Source organism: Cygnus atratus, chromosome 3, assembly GCF_013377495.2.
Source record: "Cygnus atratus isolate AKBS03 ecotype Queensland, Australia chromosome 3, CAtr_DNAZoo_HiC_assembly, whole genome shotgun sequence".
In the NCBI taxonomy this organism is placed as follows: domain Eukaryota; kingdom Metazoa; phylum Chordata; class Aves; order Anseriformes; family Anatidae; genus Cygnus; species Cygnus atratus.
In genome coordinates, this window is record NC_066364.1 from 118,578,766 (window position 1) to 118,603,765 (window position 25,000).

Genomic DNA, 25,000 nt, shown 5'->3' on the forward strand with positions numbered 1-25,000 from the left:
CTCTGTTCCCCTGAGAACGGAGTCGCATACAACAATTACCCTTTTCTTTCCTTTTTAGTGGAGGCAGTCTTGAGGCATGGAGTTGACTTCCTTGCCCTAAACCTCCTCCTGGGTAGACGTTTGACCTCATCCTCACCCACCAGTCTCTCAAGCTCCAAGGCCTCAAACCTGTTGTGTAAGGGCACCAGGGAACGTGAGGCCGGTAGGGAGGGGAGTTGCCTGCAACGCTGAGCAGGGACCTGCTTCCGTTCCTCTTCAACTCCTAGGTCCCCTCCCTCTGCTCAACAGCAACAGGGCAGAAGGTCCAACACTGTTTGGGGTGTCTCACCCTGGTGTCTTTCCTTCAGGCCTTGCAGGGAGTTGCTCCACCAGTCTATCTCCCACTCACACTCCCTGATGGCCCTTAACCTCTCCACCTCCTCCTTGAGCTCTGTCACCAGAGCAATTCTGATATTCCCTCTTGCAAGAACTTTTAAAACTGAATCTCTGATCAAACATTTTACCTCTTGAGTCCCAGTCAATGTGTGTGATATAGCTAGATGCACCTTTACAAATGCCAACTCTTTTGCTGGTAAGCACATTGTAAATATCCACAAAATTATCATGGGAAGCCACAGCCAGGTATTTTCCTGATTCTGTAAAGAAGAGACATTGAGGTTATGAAGGGCATACATGCTATAATTATTATTGCTATGCATTTTTATTACTGCAGTTGACCCAAAGGCCCCAAGCAGGGGTGGACCCCATTATACAAGGCTACATACAACTATACAGAATTGAAAGTGTTTAAAGACATGAAGCACACAAAAAGTCAATCTACTTTCTGAACATTCAAACTTATGTCTAGAGTAGAAAAACAAACTGTAAGATAAACACTGCCCTTTCACTTTGCTTTCTAATTATACCTCGTGAAAACTTTATATCTGAGATCATTTCCTTTCTGTGGTGAAAAGATACCATATCTTCAACAGTGTCAGCATTTACCACCAGAAAACTCCCATCATTCAATCCTACAGCCAAGGCTTTCCCATCAGGAGAAAAGGCACAGCATCGTCCACCTATCAAGGAAAATGAAAAGGAGTATCTTAAGGTTTTTGAATTTGTGATTGAGAAACCTATTACAAAGTGTAAGTGAAAGGTTTTTTGCATCAAGTATATGCTTTTAAAATGTATTTGTTATTTATTAAAACAAGTTTATCATGTGATAGGAGAACTACGATTAACATTTTACTAAATGGTAATGTACACTCTTGTACAGGCTGTTCTTGAGTTGACAACAGTGATTTCATCAGTCTGGAAATCGGTTTAGATGCAAATATCTCATTTCATTCTAAACACACCAATTATATAAATATATAAAGAAAACATACAGAAAGGAAATTTAGATAAAAAATTCAAAGACTCATTACAGGTAACATAATCATAAGTCTTTCAGAGATACAACACTTGGAAGCTTCTTTGTTTTATGATTGAATAACAGTTATGCGCTCAGGTAGAGTGCATTTAAAACAGATGTACTAAATTTTCTCCACTTACTTTTTCCCCCTTTTCCCCCCAACATTATTTCTGACCATACAGCTATCCTCATCCACCCCTCAGATCACCTCTCCAAAACATTCAACTTTGTTTTCCCTCAGCTAGTTAGAATTCCTCTGCTCTGGATCTGTCACTGAGAAAGACGCACGTTGAATTTACACCATAAAATTTCCTGAAGGTTATGAATTGAGTAAATGAAATGAGAGTAATTTTGAGAAGGCAGCATTTCAAAACACCTCATCTACTTTTATGCAGAAGAGAGGGCAGGACAACTGTTCATTTTCAGAGAAGTTAATAATAACATATAAAGTTCATATTGTCACTGAAGACTGATTGTGCTTAACACGCAAAAAATCTTACATTTGTCTTTATAAGGAAACTTTTTAATGTCAGCAAATGTGCTGGCCTTAAGTATTCTTAGGAAGGAAAATGATTCTGAGGTCAAATCATTCCCCCCGGAATCAGAGTAAAACAGATTAAAATTAATTTTATTATTATTCATTACAATGGATTATAACCCTTTCTCTTTCTACACTTGTCACAGACTGGACACGGGCCAAGGACAATTTACTTCCTATGCTTCCAATTTTTTGATGATTGTGTCCTCTTCCTACCTCATTAATGTTTGTGATGTGCACTGAGAACAAAGATGGAGATGTCACAGAAAGTGTCATTATTATCACAGTATGTGACCAAATGAAGCTTACCTTTTTTGAGTTTCCTCACTGCCAGCATGCGGTGCTGAGAAGAAAGTTCCCAGATTCGAAGTGTTTTATCATCACTCACTGTTGCACAGACAGGCAAGATAGGATGAGCTGCCAAGCCCCAGACTTCTCCTTCCATATGTCCCTAGAGGAAAACATTTAATATGAGGAAGTAATCCATTTGCCTTTATGTAACATGTTCTAGCACTTGACTTATCTCCCTGTACAAGTCTCAGACAATAAAGCCTTCATCTCCTCTCATACATTTTCCACATTCAAAGAGACCTGAATGTCTGGTCTGGTTCCTCTAATAATCACCTGAAATATTAGTTTCCTTCACTACTGATAGCTGCAATTCCTGTTGTACCAATGTACCTCCCTCTTCCAGACTTGAATTGAACAGGAAATAGTTAAGCCCAAGACAAGACTTTAGTCCATTTCAGGATTTCAGGATGATCTGTCTACAAGGTTTATGCGATTTTTTAGAACTTCTCTGCCCAATGTACACAAACTTTGTTCTTTTAATCTTTCCTCAGAACTCACTGAAATGTTTTAATCACTCTTCCTGCATTCTCTAGATTTCCTTCAAGTTACATATAACTTGCTGGCACAGCATTTCAAGGTTAAATCATTTCTCACTGTTCTCAGTCTGAATTTCAGCTTGGTAACTGGCTTTTTTATTGAGATAGGAAAATACCATTAAAAAAAAAAAAAGGAAGGAAGTGTCATGGTCTCTTGATTACATCCTATGTATTTTATATTTCTGCTCAAGCTGATGCATGAGAGCATGTAATTTAGTCTGGATGACAATTATAAAACTTCCCTTTATCATAAAACTCCCAACAAAGACTTAATTTTGAGGTAATTTTACTATCACATCTCCCTTACTACACTTTTACTTTTACCTTTACTATCACATATTCCCTTACTACTCACATGAAGGGAACTATATTAGGATGAGATTGCAATTCAAAATTACTGTACTAGTTTAAAATAATTTATAAAATAAAACATCTCACTTTAGGTTACTAATGCTGTCATGCAAACAGTATAAATCTGGAAGATTACTTTATGTGATCAGAACTAGCTGGAAAGAAAAATATCAAAGATAAGAAACATTTTTTGTAGAAAACAATTTAGTTAGCTACAGAAAACAAAAAGTAAAGACAAATTATGATTTAGTAAATGATACATGCAATTTTCTACATACAGACAGCATGTTTATTAAAGAGACTAAAACAAAGCAACGTTAGATACATCAGTGGGCATATGCATGTCCAGAATTTATTAACTTAACTTCCCCGAATCCTTTGTCTTGCAAAAAGAGATCTTTTTATACTTTAAAACACATGCAATGACAAGCGCATGTCACTGTAGAAAGATGTTAGAAGTCTAAAACAATTTTTCACAAATATAAGATCCTTCAGAACACACTATATTATTTCAATAAAAGCAAATAAATGGATCCATACTGTCAAAATAAAAAAATACATTGTGTTAGCTCTGCTCTTCATTTTCCATTTTTATATTGGGTCCCGAACTGAAAAGCCTAAAACATCCATTAAAAGTCTCATAAGCATTTGAACTTAATGGACTCTAAGCTTTTAGCTAAGCTTAGCTTTTAATTTTAGTTTCAGAATTCTGTAATCCACAATGAATCTCAAAGTCATTTACATAAGAAAGCATCAACTTCTGTCTGGGCAAGGAAAGGAATGATGGCCAACAGAATTAATGAAAACAAAGCAAATGAATGGGGAAATCCAATAATGTCTTGTACTTCTACAGGGAATGTTTTGATAGGAAGATCCATATTGTACCTGAACCAGTAGAGTCATAGGACCACTTTTATCAATTTCAAGTATCTCTCCATTTTTAGTTCCCACTAGTATATGCCCATGTCCTAGACTGATGGCTCGAATAGAGGGATTGTCTTCTAAAAGTAAACCTGAAGAATACAAGGACATTCATTTTAGGTTTTTCTTGCAAAACCAAAACGAGCCTCATCTCACCTGAAGTTTATACAGCTTATATAACTAAAACCTGTTTAAAATCAACCATGAAACATGAGGTACATTTATCTAATGGATTTAATTAACAGTTTGAAGGAGAGGAGCTTGTGCTAGTCTATATTGTGGCCTTGTAAAGATATTTTACTGATTTAACAATGACTGTGTACAAGGGGTTCAGATGCTGCAGTAACATAGACATTGTTTCTGTGATTGTGAATACCACTTTACACACTGATGCCTGATGGGGAAGTACAATTTAACAGGTCTTTCCAACTTATCAGGACCCCAGTCCTACTATGTGAAACCTGGCCACTTGAGGAAGCAAGTTGCTAAATGCAGAACAGATTTTTGAACAGTCAAACTCATGCTTGTGATATTTCTTTTTAAAATAATTTCTTCGGTGAAAACAAAGCCAAATGTCAGGGAATAGAGGAAGAAATAGCAGAATAAAATATAAAACGACAAAGACTGGGTGAAATACAAGTTATTTCAACCAAAATAGAAAAAATCCAGCACACAGTAGTAAGTAGTTTAGTAGTATTTCCTTTGTGTTCTGGTAAGATTTGACATCTACTACTGCCATTTTACTAGCCTTCACACATGTAATCCTTATTAAACACAATGAAAAATAATACCTTTGGAACTAGCAGATAGTGCTGCTCTTTTAATAGCATACGTCTTCAGACATCTTTCAAACATATCATCCCAAAGTGCCACAATTCCATCTTTTCCACCAGTTACAAACCCCTGTATGATCACAGTACGAAAAACATTTGTAAACATCAGCACTCTCATATTAACATATGCCCAAACATAGTGTAAATTCTCCTGTGTGTTTGGAATTTGTCCAATTCAAACTTCTGAAGCCTCTTCCTATGAAGAAACCATTTAAGAGGAGAATTATGCTTTTTTTTTTTTTTTTAAGATGCTTTTCTAGGGTTCTATCCTGTAAAGGCTGATAACCACACAGAGTGCATACTACTGTAAATAGCAATGCAATGCTGGACCATAACATTTTTCTGCATGGGAAAGTAAGCTATGGAAAAACGTGCTTCATCCTTAGAAGAGGCAGTAGTTGATAATACTAGCTTCCCAAGTTATTGCAAACTCAACAGACTTAACTGATAGACACAGACACAGACACAGATTTCTAGGTTGGAAGAGACCTCAAGATCATCGAGTCCAACCTCCGACCTAACACTAAGTACTCCACTAAACCATATCGCTAAGACTAAACCATATCGCTAAGGTTTGATGGTTCAGGTTAAGGTTGATGTTTCAAACTGTTCTAATAATGAATAGGAACTGATTCTTTGATCAATTCCCTTGGTAGATTCTCTTCATCTGTACCAAGTGCAAAACACAGCATAAATCACTAACCAACACAAACATAAGTGAAGAGGATGTTCAGAGGATAAAGTATCACGATCAAAGAGAAAAACTGATGGAAAAACTAGGAGCAATCAAGTAGGGCCAGAAAGGACTGAGCTGGAGGGATCTTAACTGCCTTTAACACATAAAAATGTTTATAGCTAAATATTATTCTTCTCATGCTAGAATTTTAGAGCTGAAACGGTAATCCGAGAAAGGATATTCCATTATCAACATCTTAAAATTGCCAGCGGATTTCCGGTAGTAAAACTTAGCCTCAGTCTTCAGAGAAAACCTCAGGTATGTAATATCAATGATATAATTTGCCACAGTTTCTCTTAAAGATTTATTGATGCATCGGAAGAAAAATACTTCTGATATCTGGAATAATCAACTCAGGAAAACAAAACCTTTGGATACTTGAAGTCTTGCTTGCCTAAGACACACTGATAGTACATATAGAAACAAAAATGATGAAGATGAATAGATCACAAAAGAAGACAAATACCTTATCCAATGCATGCATTGCAAATACAGGCCCGTCATGAGCTTTCACTGTCTTAAGCAACAGTGTATCCTTCCAGATGAAAATGTCTCCAGTAGCAGCACCAGAGAAAACTAAATCTTCTATTCGCCCATATGAAACGCTCATCATAGTTTCCAATTTTCCAGTACTTCCAAATGTTCCTCGTTTTGATGTAAAGCCTCCACCTGCAATATAAACAAATGCAAGTCCTTTTATACTTCAGTTTGTAATCATAGTGCTGTACAGGACAAATGTCTTGACCTCATCATCTCTTGTGACTGCCTAAGACATAGTAGATAACAGAAACACTGAAAAGTTAGTGCACAAGGGAAAAACACATTAAGGGAAAAATCAATCTAGTAATGACAGTTTTGAAGCAGTACACCCTGTATTCTTGTTACTTCCATGAAAATGATAAATTTTGGTGAGGAATTGTATAGAAGAATTAACACAATGGCAGGCAAAACACTTTCACACAACAGCATGCCAAGCTCCCTTTTTCTCTTCAGAGGTGACCACAACAACACAAAAGATAGCAGAGGTTTGCTTTAGTTGACCACTGGCCACCCGACAATTTGACGGCAGCTTTGCAGAATGAATGACAGGATTTATTCCACTTACTGATTGCCAGAAAGCCTAACTTTGCCACAGCCGTGTACTTTGGTTCAGAAAGTAGGAAGGAGTCATATGCACCCATGAATTAGGTGCATATAGACAGAAATAAACTTACAAAATAATATATGCAGTGATGTCCTTGCTTCAGTCAATTCTATTAAGCAAATCTTATTTCAAAATATATCCTTTTTATTGCAAAGAGATGATTCTTGGAGTAGAAAACTGCTTAATGCAAATGAATGTAATACAATTTGGCAAACAGTAATGCAAGTATATTTCATTACTACAAAAACACCCTAGCTATAAAAAAATGCAGAAAAAAGAGTAAATGTTATTCTGAGGGCACCAGTACAACCTGAACCCCGTAAGTTATGGTGTAAGCCTAGGAACTTCTTAAAACTATCTAATTATTCATTGTCTTGAGTTCAATTTTTAGCTGCCCTTGTGCTGCCTACCTGTGCTGAATTTTACACAGTGAAGATGTTCTCTAAGACCTTTTTACCCATTACTCATGTCGTGTGTATATGATTAATAGTCATGAAGAACAAAAAATCCAGTCCTGAATAAAAAATATCCTCAGTCAGAAACAGAATCTGTTTTTAAAGAATGAAAAACATGTTTTTGTTTTTCATTTTTTATGAATAGAAACAAAATTCCTGCATCTTACAAAAATTGTATTATCTTGCCATCATGATTCTTGCAATACCACATTGTGATTTTTAGCCTAATGGATAAAATATAAATTTCTATAACTGAACTTCTGCACAATACCTGTTTTATCTATTTTTTGTTTTGCCCAGACAAGTATTTTAAGGTCTGTCCTCACACGTTACCTTTCCAGCCTGGCACCTTGCAACATGTGCTTCCATATCTGGAAGACATCTCTGAAGACTGAAAAACAGGCACAGGTCTATCTTGAAGTTGAATGATTGCTGGTGTGTTCCATTTGTATCTGAAGTGCAAGCACTATATTTTTTTTTTTTTTTTTTTTTAAGCAGTGCACCAGAGGCATCTGAGATTCTTAGTTACCAGCTGGCATTTTCACAATCAGGGCCATATACTGCCTGAGTAAATGAAGGGACTACACGTTTTCTGTGAGCCAAGGATGTTTATTCAGGAGAAATCCTTAATACTATTACTACAGTTAAAAAATAATTAGCTGGAAATTACTTCCAATGAGAAAGGAATATTGTGACATTTACGTAATCAGAGGTAGGTTTTGACACCTCTAGTATTTTGGTAACTAGAAAAATCCTTTACAAATAAAACATATTATTAAACTGAGAACATGATGTCCCTGTATGAAGGAGATATACATCCTCAAATCAATTACATTGAAAACATTCAATATGATACCTGTTTGCTGCCAAAATTTGATGTGCTTCATCCCAACCGTGACTAGTTTGTCTACATGATGTGGATTACACTTCACTACAAATATTTTATCTTTATGACCCCTGGAATAAAAATAAAAATAAAAAACATGGCAAAGTATTACTTAACATTTCAAACCGATCTGTTTTAAATAAGCATTTCACAGTATCAGACTAACCAAAAACAGTCTTTAGCAATGAGAATCTAATCAACACAACTGTCATACTCTTGGCACAAAAACAAGAGTATGAATCTGTAACACTATGAGGTCTGGCAGATGAGTCACGGAGGCTGTCTACATTCTCTCTGCCATCATTACCCTATCTAACAAAAAGTACAGAGCCATATTTCTAATCTGCAAGAGTTTAGCCTTGGGAGTCTGACCAACAGAGCTATCAGAATGTACCTGAGTATAAAACACGTATGAATTAGACTACAGAAATATGGTGAATAAAAATTGTCTCCCACTGAATTTCAGTTCTGTTAAGTCATGATGAAGAGGCAGGCAACAAAGGTCAATGCAATTAAGAGAAGGTATAAAGGGCGTCATAAATAATTAACTGGATAAGAACTCAGTTTATAAATCTTTAAAATAGTCTATCAAATAAAAAAAAACAAGGAAGTCTCAAAACTACTGTACTTCCAAAGGAAAAATAAATTATAAAATTATAATTTAGAACACAGTTCATTCAGCAGTATATACACCTTCAAATTTAGTTCTTGGGTAACGCTATCCTTGCTGGAGTATATATTTATGGAAATCTGTAAGATTAAGTTTTACCATTACGAAAATATTCCTAGATATAATGCAGTAATTATTTCTATTTCAGTATTTTATAAAACACCAAGAGCAAAAATTACCAGTTTTTCAGCCTGAATTTTCAGGTTTTGATTATAATATATGTGATTTTTGTCAGACAGGTTTAGCCAAAAAATAAATAAAAAATCACAACTCTGATAATCTTCTTGGTTTGAATATTTTCTTTTGCTGAGTCAGTCTAGACAAAAGCCAATCCTTTACTCCTTTGACATTTGAAGAACATTTTCTTGCAATTCCTTCTTCTCCTGGTTCTCTACTTTGCTATAATGATGCCTTTCAGCTCAGGCAGGTCATACTGCCTGTTATAGAAGCACCTATCACACCGGCAAAATGTCCAAAATCAAAGTAATCGCATCCCAGTGCAGATGTCCCCTGCAAAATGACCAGAGTTTGTCTGCCCATGTAAGAGGATGAATATTGCAGGCACATGAGACCTGGGTTGTATAGCCTACATTTGCAGCCCAATTTCCCACAGTAGTCAGACCAAAACAAGTATCCAAGGCTGTGTAGTTTTTGTGCCCTTGTGTTCCAAGGGACTGACACAGGACATTTGCTCTTACAGAATGAAGAAAGTAGGAGAGCATGAGATTCACTGATTTAGACACTAAATAAATTTGACAATGCCCTCCTCAGCTCCCTTAAGGATTCCGCTAACACAAAACACTGTGATCAAATAGGACCAGCACTGCATCAGCATATAAGGCATGATAAGATAGAATCAAAACATATCTGAGCTTCTTTCACTAACAGGGTACACTTACTCAATAAGAATTTTAATGAAACTAGACAGAAGATTGTAAATCCAAGATATATAGATAGGGAAACAAGCTAGGGAGCAATTAAATAAATGGGAATATACTCTGAACATTGTCATAAGGAAAGAAAACTGATAAGTCATGCAGAAGTAAATCACACTAAGAAAATCAAGGAAAAAGAATACAAATAAGTATATAATAAACATAATGAATATTTGTAAACAGTGAACATACACTTCATTTTTCAGGTTTAGTCCTCTACATGAATTTTTCTTGTGGGTCTATATGATTGTAAGGAGACGTCCTTCTATTCTTCTTGCCTGCTAAGGACATGTGAGGCTTAAGTCTAAAACTTAGATGTAAACTCTCCTGTCTTGGTTTTTGTCTCTCTCTTTTATATGTCCTACTGTGCTTTCCAGAATGTGGGAATTGCCTGTTGGGACTGCTAAAATACAAATACTAATTTAAAATGGAATTCTTTAAAAGATAAACGATTATTTTATGATCTCTGTGAGGAAACACCTGAGTATGGTCAAGAGGATACTAGGGCTTCTCCCTCCCAAAAGGTGGCCCAGCTGAGGTGCATTTACACTAATGCATGCAGTATGGATAACAAACAGGAGGAGCTGGAGGCCACCATGCTAGTAGGAAACTATGATGTAGTTGCCATCATGGAAACCTGGCGGGATGATTCCCATGACTGAAGTGTGGCTGTTGATGGTTACAAACTGTTCAGAAGGGATAGGTGAGGAAGGAGGGGAGGTGGAGTTGCCCTCTATGTTAGGAAGTGGATAGATTGTGAAGAGCTGTGCCTGAGAAACAGCCATGACCAGGTTGAGAGTTTGTGGGTGAAAATCAAGGATCGGTCCAGTAAAGTACATCTAGTGGTTGGGGTCTGCTACAGGCCACCTGATCAGGAGGAGTCTGTTGACGAGGCCTCCTTGCTTCAGCTGCAAGAACTGTCACACTCACAAGCTCTTGTTCAGATGGGGGATTTCAACCACCTGGATAGCTGATGGGGTAGAGGCACGGTGGGTTCCAGGCAATCCAGGAGATTCCTGGAGTCTGTTGAGGATAAATTCCTGGTCCAGGTAATAGACGGACCGACCCAAGATGAAGCCTTACTAGATGTGGTGCTCACCAATGCGGAAGAGAGCATTAGAGAGGTTAAGACTGGAGGCTGCCTGGGCTGTAGCGACCATGGAGTGGAGTTTGTGATCTTGAGGAATATGGGTCTGGCAAAAAGCAGAGTCAGGACCCTGAACTTCAGGAGAGCAAGCTTCAGGCTGCTCAAGGAATTACTGGCTGGGATCCCCTGGGAAACTGTCCTTGAGGGCACAGGAACAGAACAGAGCTGGCAGCTCCTTAAGGACACCCTTCTGAGAGCGCAAGAGCTCTCCATTCCCCAGCAGAAGAAATCGAGCAGAGGAGGCAGGCAACCGGCATGGCTGAGCAAGGATCTGCAGCTTAAACTGAGGGGAAAGAGGGAAATGTACAGGAAGTGGAAGCAGGGTTGTGTAGCCTGGGAGGAATACAGGGATGTTGTCCGGATGTGTAGAGACAGGATCAGGAAAGCCAAGGCACAGATGGAGCTGAACTTGGCAAGGGATGTGAAGAATACCAAGAAGGGGTTCTACATATACATAAGCAGGAGGAGACAGGCTAAGGAGAATGTTCCCCCTCTGATAAATGAGAAGGGAGAACTGGCTTCCTCAGACATGGAAAAAGCTGAGGTACTCAGTAAGTTCTTTGCCTCAGTCTACACTGGTGGTCACGTTTCCTATGTCTGTCAGGACCCTGAACCTTGAGGAGAGGGTGAGAGGAGCAGATTCCATCCCACTGTGACAGTGGAACAAGTCCGGGACTGCCTAATGAAACTGAATGTGTACAAGTCCATGGGGCCAGATGGTATACAACCCAGGGTGCTGAGAGAGATGGCTGACGTGGTTGCTGAGCCACTCTCCATCATATTTGAAAAATCATGGCTGTCAGGTGAAGTCCCCAGTGACTGGAAAAAGGGAAACATTACTCCCATTTTTAAGAAAGGGAGAAAGGAAGACCCAGGGAACTACAGGCTGGTGAGCCTCACCTCTGTGCCTGGGAATATCATGGAGCAGATCATCCTGGAAGACATGTTAAGGAATGCATGAGATAAAGAGATGATTCAAGACAGTCAGCACAGCTTCACCAAAGGCAGATCTTGCCTAACCAATCTGGTGGCCTTCTATGATGGAGTGATGGCATCAGTGGACAAAGGAAGGGCGATAGATATCATCTACCTAGACTTGAGCAAAGCCTTTGATATGGTCCCTCACCACATTCTTTTCTCTACATTGGAGAGGTATGGATTTGAAGGATGGACTGTTAGGTGGATAAAGAATTGGTTGGCTGGTTGAAGCCAAAGAGTTGTGGTCAACAGTTCTATGTCTGGGTGGAGGCCGGTCACAAGTGGTGTCCCTCAAGGGTCAGTCTTGGGTCCAGTGCTCTTCAACATTTTTATCAACGTCAAAGATGACGGAATCGAGTGCACCCTCAGCAAGTTTGCAGATGACACCAACCTGAGTGGTGCAGTCGATACAATAGAGGGAAGGGATGCCATCCAGAGGGACATGGACAGGCTGGAGAAGTGGGCCCATGAGAACCTAATGAGGTTCAACAAGGCTAAGTGCAAGGTGTTGCACTTGGGCTGGGGCAATCCCAGGTATTATATAAGCTATGAGAAGAAGAACTTGAAAGCAGCCCTGTGGAGAAGGACTTGGGGGTCCTGATGGATGAGAAGCTGGACAAGAGCTGACAGTGCGCACTTGCAGCCCAGAAGGCCAACTATGTCCTGGGCTGCATTAAAAAAGGGTGGCCAGCAGGGAGAGGGAGGATAGCTTTCTGATAGTAACTGCAAACAGCTGATTCACAAGGAAGGCAAAATCAGTAAAGTTGAAAAATCAATGTATGTGAGAGGGAACACTTCTTTCTTTTTAGAAAAGTGAGCAGCAGATGTATGCTGATGTAACCCAGTGCATCATCCAATGCATAAATGAAAACATGACAACTTTGAGATCTGCCCTGAATCACAAAATAAAGCTGGGAGAAAATATTAACCTAACTGCAAAATCATTAAGTGAGCTTCAATATCAAAGTAGCTGTCCTAACAAAAAGGTTAGGGAAGTCTTGATAGAAATAGTTCACAGGATTTCCAAATACTAAACTGTAGATCCCAAGTGTTTCTTTCAATCTAGATGGATATATTGCTCTGAAACACCATTCTGTTTTCAGAGAGGTGTTCTCTCTTTTTTTTTTCCTATACAGTAATACATGTGGATAATATTATTCAGAAAAATGTAATCACAGTGCACATTTACACTGAGATGCATTCTTACCTAGTTGTTGCTAGCTTTTCTCCTTTTTTCCAGTCCCAAAACACAATGGCATGATTATCATCAAGCCCAACAGATGCCAAACATTTTCCATCAGCTGTACAAAAGCAACATTTATGTTAAAGGTGCTAAGGCTTTAAGTGAAAATACAACAGGCAATGAACGCAACAAACATGCTATAAATTGATATTTTAGAATGTGAAAGAGACATATAGTACCAATACCCCCAAAAGTTACTCTTCACCTACAGTGTGTGATGGAGGGGACTGAGGGTGGTGAATGCCAAAAAGGTGTACTTATACTGTGCAGAAACAGAGGGTATTTGGGACACATGCAGAGACAGATGCTTAGATGGAGGCATCTACTTATTCTCTTGACAAGACAAAAAAGCTGAAAATAAAAATAAAAAAAGGAACTAATATGTTGACAGATTAGGATTCAGATTCACTGATGGCCTTGAGTTCCTAAAGTAGGCTACAAATAGAATTAGACAACTGAACTGAGAAAGACGGTCAACCTGCCAAACCTCTTAAGATGACTGAAGTCTATACCTGCTGCAAATTTTATTTGAATGGAGGACTCATATTGTAATACTTTGCCCCCAAAAGTGTACCTATTAGGTGATGACCTATCAGACTGAAATCCACAGATTTCACAGAAAATTCTCTTAATCCACGACCTAATGTTCCTCTTTTTAACTAAAGTGACTTCAAATACAGTATCTCACTTTTCAGACAGAAAAGGTTGTGCTCTAAATCACAACTATATTTTCCTGCTTAATTTTTTAACTGGATGATTAACAGACAGCTGTTATTTTTATAGAAGAGGCATCCTTACTGAAAAATCAATCCTTCCCAAATGCAGGCACAAAACTCTCCTGTATATATTTGATCAAACGAAACAATGAAAATCAATTTCATAAAGTCCAAGTACTCCAAAATCATGTTGTATTTGAAATACTTCTGCTCAGATGATCCTTCTCTTATTTTACTTGAAATGATGCCAAGAATTACTACTGTTGTATAATGACATGGATGGCTACAAGTTAATATGAAATGTAATGAAACTATAAATATGATGAAAAATTGTAAGGCTAGAATTAACTGCTAGTTAACATCTCTTCTAGTGCAGGAAAGAAACAGCCCTAATGAGAGATGAGATTAATGAGATTAATGAGATAACGAGAGAAAAAAAAGGACAAGCAGAATTTCAAACATAATTCAAAAGTACCTACGTATCCTTGCTATATGTATGAAATGATGATAAACAAGACCATTGTTAACAAACTTTTAGACAAAATACTTTCGTTAAATTAAAATAAATAAATAAATAAATAAACCTAATTGCTGAATTATGTAATAACAGGATTTTCAGGCTGCCGCAGGAGCTGATTGCATGATTTTTTTTACTGAAGAAAAGATGAAGTTGGAGGAAGTAGAGAGCTGGTGAGATGGCCAAAAGGCCGAAAGAGAGAATGAAAGCAATTATTTGACAATGTTACTTCCTCCAGAAATTAACAGATGCTGAATACTCTGTGATTAAGCATATTTAACTTAAAGAATAGAAAACATGTGACTGGCACAAATGACACCATTAGGCTGAGCAGATCCTCATATCTGGACTGAGCTCACAGTATTTAGCATCTTACATGACTGAGTTCTATGAGAAGCAAGCCAAGAAGGAGAAGGGAAATTACAGAGTTCACAATTGAATGAAATGGACCTAGAAGGATGGAGTCTAAGTAGGCAGGAAGGAATGAAGATAAAAGACAGGACAGGAAAACAAAACTGAGTTTATAAAACAAATAATGAAAATAAAGATACAAACAAGAAGACACAAAAAGTTAATGTGAAAGGAAATGGAAGTAAAGGGAACAGTAAAACCATTCTATAGAAGCTTTAGTGAGATAGAATGCTATGAAGATATCTGATATGTAAGGTAAATTTGCAGTAATACATACTTTTTCTCTAAGAATGATACATTTGTATATTTCAGTGACAATAATTATTTTTAAGGATAACAATTACATGAAGGGAAAATGGTTGACAAAACATTTTTGGTAAGAATACAACTTCAACTTTACCCACTTGAACCATGAGGCTTTATGTATTAATATGGGCTATACATTCTGATTAATATCCAATATTATAGGCGTTAAATTTGCCACCAGAGGGCACAATCAAACATTGCATGAATACAATTATAATAGAATCGTGAGATCATCAGAATAGTCCTAAAAAGTGATCCAGCTCTGTACTCTGACCAATAGTATGTGCTTTAGAAAGTGAGTAAGGACAGAGAGAACTAGTAGTATAGAGTCAGCCACCACATCAACTGCAGCCAGAAACAAACTACCTTTGGGATCTAGGGCTTCTTTTTTTAAGCTTCAAGTAGTGCGACCTGAAACGAACTTGGAAATATCTATTACTAACGCAACAAAAACTGCCTTAACTGAGTCAAACCAGCACTCTGATCCTGTTATGAGGTGCATATTTGTGCAACCATTTGTTCCTCTCAGTGTCAATAAGCTTAACTAAAGCCAGTTAGGAAATGGAGAGGCTATGTGCTTCGATATATGCTTTCTCAGGATCAGGTCCTAAAGCAATACTATAACGATACCAACAACTGTTACTTTTAAAAAAAGCTTTATTATTTTTGTACAAATTTATGTCCAGCAGAGTCCAGCTTATTCTTTATGCTTTTATAAAGGTACATGGATAAAGGTACTTCTTCCATGTAGTCCTGTCTCATAAATGTGATCTATGTCATAATGAATTCTTACATTTCTAAGAGGAGAATATGAAACAGATTATGCTGAATTGAAGTCCATATAAAAATCAGAGTTAAGAAAGGGATAGAACAGCTAAAGTAATGAGTTGGCGCATTATCTGTGAAAATTTATTTAAAGTCTCCTTTATAGTTTGATGTAAGATGACTTTAGTCTAAAGGCAAACTGGATACACTGCACTAAGGGCCAGGTCCATGAGAGGAATTGAGCACATGAAGTGAACTGAAGTAAAATTTTAGAATTCTACTTAATTCCAAAATTGCGATCTTAAACTTTCTTACATGGCTGCTTTGCCATAGGGAACCAAAATGCCCTGTTTTTTGTTTTTTTTTTTAAGTTTAAGTAATACTGAAGTGACTATGGTTGTATCTACACGCAATCCCAGACAAGCCACACTCTTGTCAAACTGAGCAATTTAGAACCTATTCCTGTTTGGCAGCATGCACAAATTAGACACTGTTTCATGAATTATCCATAAAGATTTTATCTGATAATACACAGCACTTGAAGTACTATACAAGCACTCTCCACAAGTTTTGATGTTCAGGTAGCTAAAAAGAACCATAACAGTCACTGCTTAAACCCTGTGCTAGATCTGACTCTTTTGTGAGAATATAGTGCTTATAGATAAAAAAAAAAAAAAAAAAAGCTTCTAAGTAACTTCTGTGCTATTTTCAGAATGGAGTTAGGCTCACCTAAGTGTCCAAGTCACTTTTGAGACTGGAATTGAGACTCTTAGCAAGACTGCAAGCAGGAAAGAGCAGACTGGTACTCCAAGACTAGCATTCCTTTCTCTTCCTGTCTTTCATATATGAAGGATATATTGATGGACAAACAGATAGGTATGAAATCTATTCATCTAATGTTTTTAGCTTTGCCCTACTATGATATAAAGTGTTTTCTCCTACTGTGTAATGTTACAAGTGTTGGACTGTTGCACCTTAAATGGTGTGACACGCAGCATGGGAAACTATCCACTCTACTTTTAAAAAATAAAATGTCTTTTTTGTTAAAGAGCAAAAGGGGGAATGGGTTTGTAAGCACTTTTCTAAAGACATGAAAGTATGTATATCACCACCATACGGGCGATGTTTTTCAATGCTAAATACAGGAATTATCCTTTGAGAACTGAGACAACTTAGGTCATCAATTTCAGAAAGACAACTAGGAGAAAGAGCAGACAACTGTTCATATTTACTTCTGTAAACTCACTGAAAAATGTGGACATCGTTAGCAAATTCAAAGAATTGTATTACTCTATCGATCACAATGCCATCTGCTTTTAAATTATTATGCCAACATGTAGACAGCCATTTGAGTCCTAGCTGTACACTTGGTGATATGAATTAGACATCAAAAAATCAGTTACTGATTGATTGAGAAAAAGCCCCATGACTGACTTCACTACACAAACTATTATTTATCAAAACTGTTAGCAGGCTTCTACATAAAATTTGTATTGGTTGTAAAATGGTCCTTTTACACAAAGAAGAAAACTAACTGTCATAGCTATTCAAATTAAAATTTTATCATGAGGATTGCTTTTTAATTAATCATTTCAAGAAATGTACCTGAAAAATCCAGCGCACACACTCCTCTTTGATGCTGGCCTTTGAGCAATGATAAACACTTCAGTGTCTGTGTGTCCCAAACATGAATAGCAGCATCTCTCCCAACCTAAATCAGAGGGTTAATCAGAATATCTACTCATAAAAGTTCAAAGCACACCACTATCAGTAATTAGCATTATCTCATCTTCAAAACACTCCAGAAGTAACTACTTTTCTACTTGTCCTGTTTCATCTTTTTCAAGGTCTATTTTCTCTTCTGCTTCACAACTCATTTCAGGCACATTGGGGTGTAGAACTTTAACATACTGTGTTCATGGAAAAGTACACGAAGAACCTTGTGAAAAGTTAACTACCCTGTCAGTTGTGGTATGAGAAACATTCCTGCCTCCATGTTGCAAACTGGAGCACAGGAACAGTCTGACTTAAAGACAGTTTTCCAAAAGAAAACACTCCTTTTGTCTTGTTCCTTTACCAGCCCTTAGATACCCCTTCATCCTTCTCTCTCAGGGATCCCTAGTCTAATTAGAAACAATAGCTGACATAACCTTCTCCCTCATCTCCTTTTTTTTCTTTACCTCTCTCCCTTCCCTTCTTTACACATCCATACATATATCTATACTCTACCCATACTCTATGTATCCATACATATAGTCCCCTTTCTCACGGTTCGGCCCCACTCACTGACACTGAAAAGTTCTCACTGACTGGGCACCTACAAACCACAAAACTCATGAAATTGGACATGAAAAAGTGAGCTTGGAAAGGCACTGATAAGTATGGGTGTTTTTCAATCCCCCTGGCATCAAAAGAACAAAAAAAAATTGACCTATTTCAATCTGTCTGAGAGAAGTCCCTTTCTTCCCTAGCACATTTCTGTATTTCACATTCTGTAAAATTCTGCAAGAGTCTGAAACCTCTCACCCACTCATACTCTCTGCAATCTTATTTCTACCTTCCCAGATAAAGTAGAACCTTCTTGCTTACAATGCTATGCCCTTATGCTCCTGGGCTTCCTTCGTCCCAAAGGCCCATCTAGGCCACTAGCCTTGAAATCTCACCTTCCTATAGTTTGTGTAACAAAATTTTCTGAATTTTCTGAACAATATTCTTTCCTTCAAGTATTTCTTAATGGAATTCCAGCTATGAATTTAAATTCAACATCCTCAGTCAAGCTCTTTTAGCTTATCTGTCCTACTTCCAGTTCTCACCACCACAATGTCAGCTACTTTGCCACTCAGATTGTGAGCATCCCCTTTTATTCAGCTGCCCATCATCTTGCTCCATACAGCTATTTTGAGTCTAAATCTAAATCTTGCAACTTCTTTGTAAAGAAAGTGTACAGTACCCGATTTTTCTCTGCAGTGAAATCACCAAATCTAGTCCATTATCTTGATTAATAATAACAGCAGTGCTGGCTTCCACTGCAGATACTTTTCCACTCAAATTGCCATTTCATCATTTTCACTAAAAACTCTCCAGTATCTTCCTTTGAACTTTCAATTCTTCACTGCTAATTCACGATGATCCACTGTATTTGTTTCTCCAGTATTCTGTCTTAAACAGCTGCTGGCCAGCTTCTGCTTAAACACTTCTAAACATTTTTTCTGTCACTCCTTATCAGTAGGAAATTTTCATTTTTCATTTCAAAGTCTGCATTTTTCAAAACTGTTTAAGATTCACCTGTCTTCTGATGTCTATAAACAGCCTTATAATATTGCTACGACTAAGGGATTTGCTGTACTGAGAAACTGCACCCACGACTACTTTTAATTGCTGTCTCTTCTTCCCTTACTCTTCCCATCCCCATGCATTTTCATTTAAAAATATTGGCTTTTTTGGAAAAATCTATCAGGTATCAGTAGAGTGACCAACATAAAATATCTGAGTAAGGCTTGTGAATACTACTAAGTACAAAATACTGAGACTGACTAAGGAAGCATCAAAAACACCCAGCATGTGGATAGAATGCAGTTCCTGCACTTTACAGATGAAGGCAGAGGTTCAAAGTGAAAATAAAATAATAAAACCACATTTTTTCTAATTATGAATTGGAAAAGGAATTTATTTCCATGTTTTCCTAAAATCATCTCTTCTAAATACCTACCTGTCCAGTAGCGACATAGTCTTTCACTGGGTGAATGCATAAGCTGAGGATGTCATCATCATGACCAAGATACAGCCTTTGAGTGTGTTGTTGTCTATTATATACAACAGCTACAGCAGCAATATGATACACTACTTCTCCAGTCTGTGTGTAGAACAAGTTATTTCGACAGTCATAGCCCCTATAACTGAGGTAAATACAAAACAAGTTACATTTTGTTTAAGAAATATCCTGGTACTTTATGTAACAAATTGTGCAAATAATCTGTGCCTTAACTTGAAAAGGGTACAGCTGGGGTGTATGCCTTGCTGGCTCAAAAAAAACCACAGCACACAGGCAGAGAGAACCCACCAAAAGTAGGCATTCATAAATCTTCATGGTTTACTTTGCATCTAGCTCCTAAATTAACACTGATTTCACAGAAATAATATGTAATGCACATAGAATTATATCCAGGTAAGTTTTACAAGGACTTGGGTTCAAGCATAAATCTATCAGGCATTTTTAGAAATCATGGCAATCACAATCAACTTAACAGAGAATCTTTGCTCCAGAAAACATAAGGTGTAGTCAATAGCTATTTAAAAGGTAATTCTGTAAAATGCAATTCTAAGGTATTATTTATTATATAGGTATAGTATTATAACCTTATCTTGTTCCTTAATAAATGCAACTGAAAGAAGAAAATCTATGGCTAATATTCCAAAAATTCCCCAGAGTAATGAAAAATAAATTAATTATGATTAAGCACAGAAAAATACTTTGCTAAATGCTCTGACATGAATTGATTGAAATTGTAAGGCTGTTTTCACAATCAGAAAAAAAGAAAACAACAAAGAAGTATGATTAAATATTACTCTACCCATGTATAAACTGCAATTTTAAACTGTCCTCAGGTGCTCGCTCTCTTTTAAGGAAGGGCACAGAATGGTTTTTCTCTTTACTTTGTTGTTTCAGCTGAGGTAGATCTTCTTTGTAAACCTGAAGAATAATTGTTAAAGTTAATTGCACAGCTCTAGTTTTCTGAATATTTATATATATACAAGAAAGTCACTGTTTCAAGCAAGTATTACAACTTAATATACTGTTAACGTGATGTTCATTAGTTACAACAAAGAGCAAGTCATTATCCATCCCTACAGAACTTCTGATAGTAATAAATGTTTTCCAGACAGGAAAACATTTCATGTGCCCTGACACACGAGGGGCTCAGAACATTACTGTAGAGTAGCATCATAAGAACGTACTTTTTCTACAAGATTCCATTGACAGTTAGCGAAAAGGATTTAAAATATTAACTAAAACTTTTTAAGTCTCTAAGTGTCTTTTTAACTTCATATGTATTTCAGTGTACACAGTCAAAGCTGGACATAATGAACTAATTCTAGCTAGGGATTATGGTGAAATACACACAAACCAACAGCACTTAAGTGATTTGCCATTGTGTCCAGAATCGTGAGGCAGAATTACAGCCCTATAGACAAAACTGAAGTCACAAATTACCATGCATCTAAATTTTTCAGAAATGATGACGTTCTTTGAGGATGCTGAAGATGTTTGAAGCCTCTTGAAAGCTGTGGCACTAAACAAAATCCATTACAACGCTGACATACAGCCTTATTGTTTGTTTTCTGTCCCTACATTTCTTTTTTTGTTTGCTTTTGTTTTTTTTTCCCCAAAAGGACAATGAAATTTTCAACTCCACAGAAGCGTATGTGACTGCAGAGATAGAGTACTGGATATTTACAAGAACAATGTTCATATAACTTGAGATGAGTTTTTGATATGGTAGCTAAATAGAACCTTAACACATTTTGTCTGTCACTCATATGAAATGTATTTTGTCCTGAGTGTTCTCATCCATTTACCCTTGCTCCTCAGTGAATGCTACCAATGAAAAAGAATATCAGGATTATCATTTTCTAATGCATCTGAATACGGAGAAGTCTTTACACTGCTTCAGCCATAAATTTTAAAAAAAAGTAAAGCCAATCCACTTCTCAAAATAAGATTCGTGTTTTTAAGTCTCCATGTGCTTTTGTAAATTATTTCCTCTAAAGAGTGATTTTCTTCTAAGTGCAGCTTATATGCTTGATGTTGTCTCACATTTCCTGTATAAATCCTATTTTAAGTTGCTTCTAGCTTTGTCATACATTAGCCTGTGTAAAATATTGCAGTTTAACTGCCTAAAACTATTTTTTCATTTTCAGTTTTTAATTCCAGACGTCCTTTTTGACACATAGACAGTGTGGAGGAGGATGCTGTCTGATTTGAATTCAGAGGGAGAATCAGGAGAAGGAGGAGGAGGAGGCTGGAACAAGCACTCCAGACAGACTTGGAGTAAATGAAACGGTGGAGAGAAAATTTGACAAAACTCTGCTTCACTTGGCAAGCACAATAGATCTCTATAATAAACAGGTAAAATAAGCTGCTGTCTGAAGGACCTATATCACATAATACAGGATCTAGAAAGTGTGGTTAAAAGACAAAAGATAGTCCTTTCCTAAAGTCTAGAATGTTAGAGGGTGACCCTATCAGCGTTGTAGAGAGCAGCTACATGCAGCCATTAAGTCACTCAAACTAACAGGAAGCTCATTGTGTATTTTGCATGCTTTGGGCACTTAGTGTGAGATTCTAGTTCTGGTCTGTGGAAATTCTGACCTTTCACCATTGAAACTGATAAGGTAACATGTCAAGGTGATAATTAATAGTCTGCTCACAATGATAATGACTCCTGAAAAATCAGGTCCCAAGTATTTTAAAATGGAAGCCAAAATCAGGAGAGCAAGCAAAACATTTGATATTAATGTTTCCTTGTCTTCGAAACAAAGATAATAGCACCCTCCGATGTCACAGACTGATATAAAGATCAGCGTTTGTGAAGCACTCAGTAAATTCAGCCAAGAGTCCTGATCACCAGACAAGCCTATAGTGACAAAGCAGATCCAAGGTCAAGCTGACACATTGAGTCAGCAAGTCAGAATCTGGTCTGGAGACAGTAACCACGGACAGTTACCATAACTGACTGCCAGTGCTCACAAAGCCACAGCCCAGTGGTTGCCAGACACTGGTAAATGTGACATAGGAGGCCCAAGTCAAGCCAAGACCCAAGATCCAAGTCTGGATCAATTGGGGTACATGGTCAGGCCTTCATCAGAGCTGAAGGGTATTGGGAGACGTCATTTATTCAAGATGAATAGAAATTGTTATGATATTTTTAAGGTATAGAAGCCACTATTCGAAACATTGAGCTCATATAAAAACAGGAAGAAGCTAAGCTATGTAACAGAACATTTTCATCAAGGACTGAGATCGAGTGAAAAGAACTGCATTCCTCTGTGGAAAAGATTTGCAATGGCAAGCTCAGAAGTTGACAAATTATCAGGAGAGAGATCAACAGTAGTCCATCGAGAAAGTAAGAGAAGCACTTGGAGCACGATCACAAGAGAGAGAGCACAGTGAGGTTTCTTCTGTTGTTCACTGAGTAGAACTTGATACTTGAAGTGAAGATACAACATTTTTGTTCAACTCCAACTGTGTTAATGAAATAGGTTTTTATACAGAAACAGTATGTTGTTTCAACTTTGCAAATAAATGGATCTGAATCAGACAATTCCAAACTCGTATTTGTTTCTCCTGTTTATGAATGTAATCAACAGGATTCTAAATAATACTTAATGACACTGGCCAAAGCAGAATCAGTTTCATGCACAGACAGAACATGAGCCAGGATAAATCATTCTATGAAGTTCAATTAAAATTTAACAGAATTCCAAACACTTTAAAAATCAAAGCTAAAAGAATACTCATTAGTTTTTTATTTTAATTAAAATAATAGAACATGGGTTATAAATCAACACTGAAAGATCAGGTTAAAGAGTGGAATGTCATACTACAGTTCCTGAAAAAAATCAATGCAGAAAAGACCGCTCATTTGATTTGTTTTCCTCTTGCATGGAAGCAACCTATTCTAATTTATCTAAGAATGTGGTTGTACTGAAAACAGAAAGAAAATTCAGTGTATTAAGTGATCAGTAAAGACCGGTTTTACTTTGTTCTCATAAACTAGAGAGATTTTAATTCTTGGACATTTTGTCATTGGTAATAAAAATAATCTGTCACAAATAAATGTATTGTACAGGCTTCATACTCATTAAGAGGATTATTCTGCTTTGAATATGCAGAAGTCATAGGAAAACTCCATGATCTCTATTTTACCAATTATGTTTCTGAATCTGATTTGAACTGTCTTCATAAGCACAATATCATAGGAATGGGAGAAGTAATAAGCTCTCACAAAATGTTGTTTAACTTTGTGCTCTATAAGATATTTTTCTTATTTCAATATATAATTATATATACACCAATGCTTTTTTTCTTCCAACCCTTTCAAATTCTCATCCGCAGCTAAATAAACTGGTTTTATTTATATTGATTGCATAATCAGCAGAATACTGTCAAAATAATCTTCTTAGAGTAGGCTGATGAATTAGCTGCAAGCTTCTTTTACTTATCTTTACTGAATACTCATGACAACTTGTCAGGCAATTGGCACAACGTATTAATTTCTACTCACCTGGCGATCATAGTTGATTTGAGCTTCCTGTTCAATGTCAGAATCTAACTCTGGCACATCAGATAAATCTGAATCTGATTCTTCACTGTAGGAATCGATGCCACCCTCTGCATAAAAATAATTCATATATAACAGACATCTACTTACAAGAAAATAGTATGTGATGGTTTCATTATAATTTAGACTATACGCAAACTAGTATTCAACAACTTTGGAATCATAAGCAGCTTGTAAAAATCATATGGGCTGACTGAATGCGTCAGGTTTCATTTCTGTTTCTCCTATTTCAATGCCTGGGACGGGATGGTGGCAGAGGGAAAAAGAATAAGTAGATACTAGTACATTTCCATCATCTGAAAGAATAATGTGTTCTTAACAGGCATTGGAGTGAATACATACAGAAATGGTAAATAAAATCTTTCAGTGTGATCGCTTTCCACGTATAAAAAGATTTGCTATAACATAAGCATTTTACCAATGACGTAGGTACAGAGTGAATTTTTGCCCTTGTGTTGAGAGCAATCAAATTTTCAGCAACTGCCATAGTTTGTATGGCTTTTGTAAAATATTTTAAGTATCATGGATATAGCAGGAAAATCCATCACATATAATAAAAATGTGAATTTGCATTGCAAATGTAAGTAACTCTGTGTGCAGTTAGACTTCTGAAGGGAAGTTAGATGGCTAATTCTGAAAACTGAATTTGATCTAGTTATCTCCCTCTAAACTTTATTATACGCTTTGGCAAATACTACTTGTGTATTCCTAAACATACAACATAGCAGACTGCAGAAAGAAATGGTTGTCTGTGAAGAGTAAAACTGTCCCAAACATACTGAGTAGATGTCATTCCATGGAATTGCAATAAAAAATATTTTCT

General features: G+C 37.0%; 1 protein-coding gene across 1 annotated transcript in view; it reads right to left on the minus strand.

Annotated features, from left to right (window-relative positions):
* Nucleotides 1-25,000, minus strand: part of EML6 (EMAP like 6) — a 135,670-nt gene that overhangs the window by 35,787 nt on the left and 74,883 nt on the right. The window contains exons 12-23 of the mRNA XM_035565508.2: nt 24,121-24,227; nt 20,407-20,525; nt 19,545-19,731; nt 17,441-17,546; nt 13,085-13,178; nt 8,118-8,218; nt 6,129-6,331; nt 4,885-4,996; nt 4,058-4,185; nt 2,244-2,385; nt 906-1,058; nt 504-635 (exon numbers count right to left, since the gene is read on the minus strand). Coding sequence (XP_035421401.1) covers nt 504-635; nt 906-1,058; nt 2,244-2,385; nt 4,058-4,185; nt 4,885-4,996; nt 6,129-6,331; nt 8,118-8,218; nt 13,085-13,178; nt 17,441-17,546; nt 19,545-19,731; nt 20,407-20,525; nt 24,121-24,227 — 1,584 coding nt within the window. The remainder of the gene's footprint in view (nt 1-503; nt 636-905; nt 1,059-2,243; nt 2,386-4,057; nt 4,186-4,884; nt 4,997-6,128; nt 6,332-8,117; nt 8,219-13,084; nt 13,179-17,440; nt 17,547-19,544; nt 19,732-20,406; nt 20,526-24,120; nt 24,228-25,000) is intronic.